Source organism: Sapajus apella, unplaced genomic scaffold (assembly GCF_009761245.1).
Source record: "Sapajus apella isolate SASKATOON/1434 unplaced genomic scaffold, GSC_monkey_1.0 scaffold37, whole genome shotgun sequence".
Taxonomy (NCBI): domain Eukaryota; kingdom Metazoa; phylum Chordata; class Mammalia; order Primates; family Cebidae; genus Sapajus; species Sapajus apella.
In genome coordinates this window covers 11,785,828-11,797,877 of record NW_022436977.1, presented here as the reverse complement: position 1 = coordinate 11,797,877, position 12,050 = coordinate 11,785,828, and the positions used below count along the sequence as shown (strand labels likewise).

General features: G+C 38.3%; 1 protein-coding gene across 2 annotated transcripts in view; it reads right to left on the bottom strand.

The window, feature by feature from the left end:
- WDR72 (WD repeat domain 72) overlaps nt 1-12,050 on the bottom strand; it is a 163,196-nt gene that overhangs the window by 136,114 nt on the left and 15,032 nt on the right. For both annotated transcript variants that reach the window (XM_032297405.1, XM_032297406.1), the window contains exon 9: nt 11,290-11,485. In XM_032297405.1, the coding sequence (XP_032153296.1) occupies nt 11,290-11,485 (196 nt within the window). The remainder of the gene's footprint in view (nt 1-11,289; nt 11,486-12,050) is intronic.

Genomic DNA, 12,050 nt, shown 5'->3' with positions numbered 1-12,050 from the left:
TCTCAATTAAAATGGATACACACACACACACACACACACACACACAAATACATGTGTGTCACTTGAAAAAAAGTGAATCATGATGCAGAATTTTTTAAATAAGTCATGGATACTTAAAAACTATGTAGAAATATGTTTATATAAAGTATAATTCTGTAATAAAATGTAGATAATTCTTCCAATGTTTATAACTAGCAAAAACTGACAAAAACTCCAAATTTGGGGAAAAAATTACATGCACTTATTTTGTTAACAGCCTTTCAATGGGATACCTGAATTTTACAAAGCACATCAGAAACTACCCCAGGCAGATCATTTTACTACTTCATCCTTGGAATTTCCTTACTTTGAAAAGTTTGTAGAATTATAAGATCAAATTAACAATTACATAACTTCACCAACGTAGAGATCCATGTTCATCAGATGGAACTAAAGACTATGACTTGGGGGGGACTGCGGGGTGGGAGCATGCACTCACATGTCTGTTTACATGTACGTGCATGTAAAGATGTCTGCTGGGCCTTGTCTCTACATTGAAATGAAAAACAAATATACAATGGGACTTATACGCCTCTCTTTAGTGATGTAGTATTAATTGTTTGATTTAATTTGGTTCGAAGCAAGGTCAAACTCTTTCTTATTACTGTATTTTTGCTCTGACTATTTAAAAAAGTATATGGAAGGCAAATAAAGGCAGCCTGAAAAGTGAAATAGCAGTATACTTCCCAACTGTACTGCTACCATTGAGTAATTCAAAATCTCTTAGACTAACAGGAGTTCTTAACTTTTTTTTATGCCATGAACCCCGTCAGCAATCTGGGGATGTCAATGAACCCTTTTTTTTCCAATAATGATTTAACATTTGAAAATAAAATAGATATGATTCCATAGGGTATCAATTATATTTTTAAAAAATCAGCAAGACATTAAAATCACAATATGAAAATAAATGTGAGCATCTTTTTATGGATGTTAATATGTAAAAGAAAGAAAGCATTGAAAGTATAATAGATCAACATTTAGCAATTATTTTCTGCAAATGATGAGATTCTACTGCTTTTAAGAAATGTTTTTATACTTACTGTACTTTTTTTTTAATTGAGGTAACATTGACATAATATGCAGTAAATATACAATTCAGTGGCATTTAGTGCATTGAAAATGTTGTGTAACCACCGTCTCTAGTTTCAAAACATTTTCATCTTCCTGAAAGAATACTCCATACCCACTAAGTAATCACTCCCCATATTCCTCACCCTTCCTCAACTGCATCTCCTGACAACCACCAACCTGCTTTCTGTCTCTATGCATCTGCCTTTTTTGGATATTTCATATAAAAAAGAATCATACAATATGTGCATTTTTGTGTATGTATGACTTCTTTCACTTAGCATGCTTTCAAGGTTCATCCAAGTTGTAGCACAGGTCAGTACTTCATTTGTTTTGAAGGTAACTAATACTTCATTGTCTGTGTATATTATGATTTGTTAGATCAACAGGAGATTAGTCTATGGAGATTCCTCCACTGATGGATATTTGGGTTGTTTCTATACTTTGGTCATTATGAATAATTCTACTGTAAACATTTATGTACCAGTGTCTATGTGGGTATGTTTTTATTTCTGTTAGGTATATACGTAGGAGTGGAATTTCTGGGTCATTTGGTAACTCTGTTTTTAACTTTTTGAGGAAACGTCATACGGTTTTCTACGTTGGTGGCACCATTTTATATTCCCATCAGCAATGTACATGGGTTCCTGTTTTCCCCATTTTTGCTAATACTCTTTGTTTTCCACCTTTTTAATTGTAAGTATACTAGTAAACATGAAGTGGCATTTAATTGTGATTTTGATTTGCATTTCCCTGAAGAATAATGATGTTGATAACCTTTATTGGGTCTCACTCTGTCACCCAGGCTGGAGCACAGTGGCACAATTACAGCTCACTGTAGCCTCAACCTCCTCAGCTCAAGTGATCCTCCCACCTTGGCCTACAGAATAGCTGGGAATACTGCCATGTACCACTGTACCTGGGTAATGTTTTTCTTTTTTGTAGAGGCAGGATCTCACTATGATGCTTAATCTTGTCTCAAACTCTTGGACTAAAGTGATCCTCCCACCTCAGCCTCTCAAAGTGCTGAAATTATAGGCATGAGCTACCATGCCCAGCCCTATGTTCTTTGCAAAATTGAGTGACTTGTCTTTTGTTGCTGTGCCATAAGAGTTCCTTATATATTCTGAATATTAGACCATTAACAGATGTATAATTTGAAAATTACTTTTCCCATTCTATAGACTGTCTTTTCACATTCTTGATAATGACCTTTGATACACAAAAGTTTTTAACTTGTGTAAGCATCAATTCATCTATTTTTTTCTTTTGCTGCTAGGGTTTCTTTTTTATTACAGCAAACATTTACAGAGAGAGAGAGAGAGAGAGAGAGAGAGAGAGAGACAGACAGACAGACAGAGGCTGATATTTAACAAAAATAAAAGCCAGTATTCCACATACAGTAACTTCAAACTTCCACATCTTTTCTGTAAACATTGTGTGTTCAGTGTCTTCATCTTTACCATGAAGAAACTAGGGCTCCGATCAATTTAGGGATTTGCCAAAGACTGCACATGTTAACAGTGATAAAATCTTCTGTCTTTGAAGACTGGGCAGTAGTATTAGTTTGACATATGGAAGGTGAATACTTAATCATGTGGCATTATTTGTGCTCATGGAAGCTAAATATTTTTTCATTCAATAAATATTTGTTGAGTTCTTCCTATGTGTCAGGTGCCATTTAAGCTCCTAGAAATAAAACAGTGAACAAGACAGGCATAATTCTTGCCCTCAAGATGTTTTTAGTTTAGTGAGAAAGACAGATGTTAACCCCAAAAGTGTAAGTATGAGAGGGAAAGTGCATTGTGCAATGGGAACAAGTCATAAAATGCTCCCCACAGGACCACTCATCAGTACATTTGGGGACTTGAGTACATTCCATATACCACTTTCTTTTTTTTTTTTTGAGACGGAGTTTCGCTCTTGTTACCCAGGCTGGAGTGCAATGGCGCGATCTCGGCTCACCGCAGCCTCCGCCTCCTGGGTTCAGGCAATTCTCCTGCCTCAGCCTCCTGAGTAGCTGGGATTACAGGCACGCACCACCATGCCCAGCTAATTTTTTGTATTTTTAGTAGAGACGGGGTTTCACCATGTTGACCAGGATGGTCTCGATCTCTTGACCTTGTGATCCACCCGCCTCGGCCTTCCAAAGTGCTGGGATTACAGGCTTGAGCCACCGCGCCCGGCCCACTTTCTTTTTTATTTTATTTTTTTATTGCATTTTAGGTTTTGGAGTACATGTGAAGAACATGCAAGATTGTTGCATATGTACACACATGGCAGAGTGATTTGCTGCCTTCCTCCCCTTCACCTATATCTGGCATTTCTCCCCATGTTATCTCTCCCCAACTCCCCACCCCCTGCTGTCCCTCCCCCATTTTCCCCCAACAGACCCCAGTGTGTAGTGCTCCCCTCCCTGTGTCCATGTGTTCTCATTGTTCAACACCCGCCTATGAGTGAGAACATGCAGTGTTTGATCTTCTGCTCTTGTGTCAGTTTGCTGAGAATGATGGTTTCCAGGTTCATCCATGTCCCGTACCACTTTCTTATATGTTGCTTTATATTTTTTCAAATGGTTTCAAAGGTACAAGTTTTCCCTGATTATACCGAAAGCTCTTTAAGAAGGGAAACCATAAGCGATAATTCTAGTGTCCTTCACAGTAGTATGCATTTCATCAGAACAGGAAATAATCGTTGAGCACAACTAGAATGGAGAGAGGGAGTTAAGGAGTCAGGAATAATGAAAGCTTAGTACAAACTAGTATGGTAATTCATGAAGGATTTAAAATAAACTATAGTTGGCCTGGCGCGGTGGCTCACACCTGTAATCCCAGCACTTTGGTAGGCTGAGGCGGGTGGATCACGAGGTCAGGAGATTGAGACCATCCTGGCAAACATGGTGAAACCCTGTCTCAACAAAAACTAGCTGGGTGTGGTGGTGCACGCCTGTAGTCCGAGCTACTCAGGAGGCTGAGGCAGGGGAATCGCTTGGTCCTGAGAGATGGAGGTTGCAGTGAGCTGAGATTGCACCACTGCACTCCAGCCTGGCCACTGAGCAAGACTCCTTCTCAAAAATAAAAAATAAAAGTAAATAAATAAACAATAGTTAATATTTATTCAGCGTTAGCTGCAATCAAGAGATGGTGTTTTGAGGAGTTCAAACTTGATTTATGTAATATACAACAAAAAGAATGAAACAAGAATTCAAACCCAGGCAATCTGACTCCCCCCAGGGCTCATGTACATAACTCCTCTCGGCATTGCCACCTACTTAAGAGATCAAATTTTGATAATTGTGTAAATATTTTGTAGCTAAACTGCAAAGTTCATGTACAAAAGCATGTGCATATGCATGCAAACGTGCACACACAATATTGCATGAATCAAAATCACAAATTATAGTGTAGCTGTGATAATCAGGGCAAAGGAGAAAGAAATAAAGATTCAAAAAATTGGCAGTAAACTAAAAATATATGTTGAGTAATAACATCGGTAATTATTATAATAAAGAAGAAAGAGGCCTGGAAAAGGTGATACAAGAAAAATCCCGCCCTATACTTTAATGTATCCTATTTTTCTTTTCTAAAACCAATCATCCCAAGAGGGTTCCATCTGTAATCTACCACAACAAAATAATGTGTCCTCAAGAAAATGACATACTAGAGAGACTATTACCTGCAGGATGCGGCATACTCCAAAGCTACCTTTAACTTACCTATAATGAAAGTCGTTCACTGGTTATGCTGACGAGGCTGTCAACACAACATAACTTTGCCCCAGTATCTACAAAGTGGTGACCTTGAGGAGAAAACCAAGCAATGTTGTTTCTCAGAATGGTATAGTTGGTCACTAGTGTGATTTTTTCATGTTATTTTATATGTATAGGAATATCAGATGTTGTATTTACTTGGTCACCATGAAAGAAGGTGACCAAGTAAAACCTGGGGACTGGCAGATTACTTCTCCATGTAGTAAACTTGTATGATATTTTGGTATGGCAAAGTAGGAAATTAACACACAATTCTAGTCTATTGAGGCAAATATGACTATATTTTTGAAAAACTGTGTGTTGCATGTATTCTACATACCTGTTGTTGTAAACTATTAAAGCAAACTCAAACCTATAGGAGAAAATTAAACACCGAATATTTTCTAAAAACATGAGCTATTAGCTGTTAGTTGACAAAACTCATTTTAAAATTTTTATCCTTTTTTTTTTTTTTCAAAAACTTTTAAAATTAGTTATTTCTAAGCCTCAGCACTTTGAAACCATGGAAGAACATATATTCCACTTGGCAGTATTATGGATTGATTAATTTTCCAGCTAACTACTACTAATTCTAGGAAGAAAAAGATAGACGTTTTGATTTCCTGCTGGCAAGGCAAAAAAAGAAAATGTAACACCTGTGGTAAAAATAACTCTGAAACATATCTTCTTTCTTATTTCCTTAATTTCTTATGAATAGGTTTTGTTTCAATGCTTTGTATGAAAGGTGCTTGTTTTAAAACTTGGAGTGTGTTTTCCAACAGAAACCATGTCATAATCAGAGGCTGGGTTCTCATGCCATGCTGCAGTCATGAGGCTTTCTGCTCAGTGTTACACAGCCCACATTACCTGAGCAGGAACTGGAAGACACGAACAAAAATAGACTCCAATAGACTCTGATTTCTACCCACTAATTGGTCAAAGACTTCAGTCCCCTGAACCCAACCCCCAAGCTGCTTCTGAGATGTCCTTATATCTGGAATCCACCATGAATACAAAACTTTCAAATAGTCCTCCTGGAGCCCAGCAGTACCTGGGAAGAAGCAAGCCCAGTTCTCCAACAGGAGTCACGGGATGTGGACTGGCAGCTTCCCATGGTCTGTACAGAGATCTGTAGAAGCTTGCTGAGTAGGGGAAACAATTTCAGCATTTTTATATTTTGGCACATATCTTCCTATGGGCACAAGAAAGACAGCCCTGAGCAGTGATACATAGCTTTTGCATCTCCTCCCTTCCCATCAGCTGTCGCATTTGCTCTCAGAGTGCCCACCATGAACGGCCTCCCCACTTGTAATTTGCTGCAGCTAACCTGTCATCTGAGAATTCGGATGACCAGAGCTGTTAGAACTCTGTGTAAATTTAGAGCCAAGCTCTGAGAGACATCCAGAGACCCTCTCTTTCAGGAGAACTTGTAGGAGGTTTCCTGGCAGTCATCCCCTTTCTTTACAGAGCTGTTCTTATCTAAATCCCTGCTTGACAGTCTCAAAAGCCTGACCTCCACCTGCAAGAGGTGTTCCTATTGCACGATAAGTGAAGAACATGCCAGAATGGAAGAAGGAGACATATAAACTAGTGCCTGTGCCAGAGCCTACCCTGGGGACCTTCAGACTCACAAAAGCTTTCTGTTTTCCATTTCCTCACAAGTGAAATGGGTATAAGGATACCCATCCTGGTTACAGACAGTGAGGTATAATGGATTGAACATTTTATGCTCCCTTAAGAATGAGTTATTATGGAAACAGTGTCTTTGAAAAGAACAATTATCATTCTCAGGGGTCTGTAAATTATAGATACAGGCCATCCAGCCGCTGCCTGTTGTAAATAAAGTTTTATTGGAACATAGTCTCACCCCCTCCTTGACGTAATGTCTATGGATTCTATTCTACTACAATAGCAGAGTTCAGTAGTTGCAACAAAGATCCCATGGACCACAAAGCAGAAAATTTCTACTATGCAGCCCTCTACAACAAACAGTGTTTCTGATCCATCTTAAGATATTTTTTCAAAGCCTTATTTTTAAACAAACATATTTTCATTGTCCCAGACACAAAAAATGCAGTGGCTTAATATGTCATATTTCTCGACATAACCTGTACACTTAACAGAAGACCTTCAGTAGAAAGTCCCATTAATAACACATAAGAAATTTATTACACAAATTATCTGCTACGTAAATCCATTGCCGTGAAAAGAGTAGTACTCAGAATTATGTTAAGTTCAATTCTTAAAAGAATAATTAGCTCAGAGCTAAGATTTATTTCTGGTGTGTATTTTAGGGAAAATAAAATCAGTAATGCATATTATCCCTATTGTGTCTCACAGCAATGAGGGCAACAAAGCCGCCCAGAGTTGTCAGTGCCAAATACACTGTGGGAGCTCAAATATTAATCAAAATGACATCTGTAATATTTTCCTTTCCTAATCAGGCCTACACATCATGGGACATCTGGCAAATCAATAAGCAAAACTAGAGGCCCTCATCACTCCTAACCTGGCAGTACTACATTTTTAGCCAGAGGACGAGGGCCCTCAGTGTCACACACAAACACTTCTTGACCTCAGCTGTTTGCCACTTCTAAGAGGTGAGTGTGCCCACCTATGATCTGAAAACTTACCCTGCCATGCATCTGACTATGCCACCTAGCACAGAAAGAAACATCCCTTATCAGTCCAAGATAAAATAGGCACAGTGGCGCATAACTCTAAAATATGCTTGTGTATTCTGCCAAAGAGACTCATAAGTAAAGTGAGAATAGGGTGTTATAAAGTGTTTGTGAAAAATGGAAGAGGCTTCACATCCTGTCCTCTATAATCAAGGAAGGGTGGCACAGAGACTTATGCTATACCCCATACTTCTCAAGCTCCCACCGACGCTGAATTTTGGCAAGTTGAGAAATAATGACTTTTGGCTTCAAGCCCCTTTTCCTGCTATTTCTTTTCAGGCCCCTTTCCTCAAAACTCTTATTGCACTGGCACCTCCTATTTTCTCTCTGTGGGCTGTGGAGTTGCTCTAGTGCTGAAAGATCTGATAAATAACTTCATGTCAATGTATTCCTCCTTCACGTAGTTAGAGGAGGTAGAGTGCTGAAGAAATGAAACTAGGAATAGATCTGTTCACGCATGGAACTAAGTATGAACCCTGTGGAGAGAATAGCAAAGCTAAAAGGCCAAGGCCCAGAAAAACTGACGGGAGTAGGAAATACAGACCTTCCCCTGAGAAAGTGAAACACGCCCGTGAACTGCAAAACCCTAGGGGAGACTTAAAGCAGAAAGCTAAGGACTTGCTTACAGTTGGGAGGCCGTGATCTAAGAGCCACAACTGGCCAATGTTAAGGTGAATTCATTCATACTCAATCTACTGAAGAAAGAGCATTTGGATTAGTTGACTCATTCATTCATCATTCGCGTGCCGGGCACATCCATGAGCAAGTATATTCCATATCATCACAGAGCTCTTTTTAGCCCGTTTTGGCTTTAGTTGGTATTTTTCCCCCTAGCTTATGAAAATATGAATGGAAACTATGCCTAATCTCAGAGCATTTCGCCTTTATAAGTAAAGGATAAAACAGAAACCAAGTACAATAAACATGATGGAAGCATCTTAGCCAGCCGAAATCCAGCTTGGAAAAATAAACGTAATTCACTAAATTTTAACAAAAATTAAAATTGTAGAGATTTCAGGCAAAACACAACGAAGGCAATAGCAGACACAAGACTAAATGGAGCAACATAAACTTATTCAAAAGGAATGAATGTGATACGGGAAATTGGGCCACCAGCCGCCTTCACAGGGTCTTGTGAGGATCAAATGAGGTAGTCAATGGGATGATGTCTAAAAAAGTGAAGAGACACATCACAAATGTGAAGGTCTGGGTAGAATCATTAATACTACCATCACCAATTACAAGCATATCTTGAGTTGAGATTGTTTTTAAACTAGTAATATAGATAACCAAAAGATAAACAACTTACAGGTGAGTTTGGCACTTAGCCTGTCCATATTGTTTGACATGGAAATTCTAAAACAAACTTTTTATAGATAATGTAAATAACCAGCTATATGAGATTCCTGAATTAAAGTATAGTATGTCCATAATGACCACTCTCTGGATTATTGTCCATGTGACAGCTCACTCTGTCCTTTCCCACCCTTCTGTGTCCTTCCTTCCTTTGTGCACAGGGAGGCTGATGCCTAGAACTGAATGCCCTTTCCCTCTCACTTACAGTGGAGTCAATTAATGGAGGTGACAGCAGAAGAAGAAATAATTTCTTCCAACCCTCCCCTCTCTCTGCCAGTCATGCATCTCTGGCAGGAGCTGCTGCTTTTCTATAACTTCATGGGGTGACAACTCCTCCTCAGCTTGGACTCTCACTGGGTGCCAGCAACAATGTTTTCTCCTCTTTTTGCTTCAGTCCTAGAGGTGGCCAGAGCTTCCTGATGCTGCCAGTGTTTGGGTGCAAGGGGCCCTCACCATCCATTCCTTGTCTGGTCCCTTATCCTTACCCACACCTCTATAACTAGTCCTTTCATTCAAGTCCCTTCCCTTGACTCAGCTAGGTTGACTTCAGTTTCCTGCCAGGACTGTGACTAAAATACAATATAGACTAAAATACAGTAAATATCTATTGACATAGAAAAATGCCTGACAGAAAGTAGATCAAAATATTAATAGCACTTATTAATTGGTAAGCTAGTACTATTTGTTTTTCTTTATATTTATTTTTCAAACTTTCTATAGCATTTGGTTATTTATTTGAGGGAGTATAAAAAGAAATGACAAAATTAAAATACAAAATGGGAATAAATAGAATCTCAAGAAGAACTAACAGTTTAGCTTTCCTTTCTTACTTCCCACTCTGCCAAAAAAATACATAAATATACACAGCCTGAAGCTATCCCAATGGGTGAAGGGGACCATAAACACTCTTGATTGCCCAGATATTTCTTTATTCTTGCTGGATTCTGTTACCCATGAAAAACATGTTTAGTTACCAAGTGTTCACAACTGAAAATGTAATTGGGCATGTTAATAAGCATATGTGATTTACAGGCTCATATTTTTTACAAGCAGAAGTCGAGACTTTGCTGCATTCTTTGATAGTAACAATAGTCAACTATTAATAAGGGCTTACCACCTGCAGGTACTGTTTATAAGCATTGTAGGTATTAGCTCAGTTAATCCTAACAGAAAAGCAGTATTATTATCCCATTTCACAGATGAGGAGATTGACAAGCAAAGAAGTAATGTAATTTGACCAAAGATTCCACTAACAGGTTCTGGAGGCAAGCTCATGCTTTAGGGCCTATTTTATCTGTTGTAATTAACTGTTGCTCAAATCAAAAAGTCCAAAACTCTCCTAATTTTGTGCATATTGTGCAAAGAACAACCAAGACCCTAAAACTGGTTCACCACTTACTAGTTGTACATCTTGTACATTTATGTATTGGATCTACAAATTCCTCACCAATAAAATAGTGAATAATACTTCCTCGATCTACCTCAGAAGTTGTGAGAATCAAATGGGAAAATGAGCAGGAAAGCCCATGGAAGCTATAAAACAAGTTACAGATGTAAGGCAGTATTATGTTGCACCCTCTAAACACTAGTACATTAGTCATCCTCACTTGCACACGATAGTCAAATGCAAAGAAAATAGCCATTATTTTGGTGAAGTATGGCTCTAAATCATACAATATTATAAACCATCCAGTCTGTTAATAACGCCCAACATAAAACCACCACTGATTAATCAATAAAAATCATACTACAGTTTCAGTGAAATGTACTCTCAAACGAACTTCTCTGACTCACGTTCATTAATTACCTCACCTTATTTGATATGTTCCCAGCATTTTCTGGAATGCATTACTCTCAATCTTTAGTTATGTAGTAATTTTTTTTTTAAAGTTCAAACTCTACATTCTCTATGCTACGACATCAAAAGTTCAATTGAGCCACTCAGTTTTCAGTTTCCCTGACTCAACTTTTTGGAGTTTTATAATTAATTATATTCCATTATTACTGATCATCAATTAGCTCAAAATGTTGCTGAGATGGTGAGCATGCTGAAGAAAGCAGAATTTAATGATAATTTGAGACCAGTAGGACACTAAATTTCTCTCTTGTTAATAATTAAAGGAGATAACTTATGTTTTTATTTATAGCTTCCAGAAATATCCGGCTCATTCCTGTGCACTGCCCTGTCAGCTAATCATCAGTTGGTCAGGATCTGACTTAGGCCATTGTGTTTTATTTTGCACAGGTCTTTAACTGAAGCCATTAAATGCAGCCCAAACAAAGGTTAAAGCAAGTGAGGTCATCACCCTGTCTTATCTGAAACTTTTTCCATCTGGTCAAATGCTTGTACATCACAAATATATAAGGAATGAAAGGAGTAAAATTTCAATTTACCTGTTTCAATTTCCCAGATATAGACTGAGTCATCTGCACATCCAACAATTAAAAAATTCTCAATCGGGTGCCATTTTATCATCTTCACGGGAAAAAGGTGCTTCCGGGCATGCAGGAGGCAACTCTTTCCCTCAAGGTGAAGGAGAGCCACAGAATGGTCACTGCACACACAGCAAACTATCTGATCACCCCTTAGCTGTGAAAAAACAACATGCTTATGTTAGTAAATAGTCAAATGCTTTCTTTATGATCAAGTCGGATTTTTTCTCCCCTCTGTAACATAGAAAAGTTTTGTTAAAGCCCTATTTACAAAAAGGATATTTCTGCTTCCTACAGCATTTTTCCATACTCTACAGAGGAGATTTAAACACTGAGTAGAGTTTAAACTCAACAGATTCTCAGGAAGGTCAAGACATGAATCCAGGACAGATCTACTTATAAGATAAATGAAGGACTTGACCATTACTCAGCAAATTCAGGCAGTGAGGCAGACATCGGAAATAATGCAGAATAAAATAAACACCAGAACTAATTTGTTGCCACAAAAAGAAGCTATTTGTAGACACAAGCTTAGGCCCAAGGGTATCATGAACTGATATTTTCCACTTAAAGCCTCAAAATGTGATTTGGTGCTGTTCCCAGAACTATGCAGATTCTAATCCAAACAGGAAACTCAGTGTAGACACAATCTAAAAGAGGTAAGCATTAGATAGCTCCAACTGAATGTATAGCCTCAAAGACATAAGGACCAAAAATAGGCT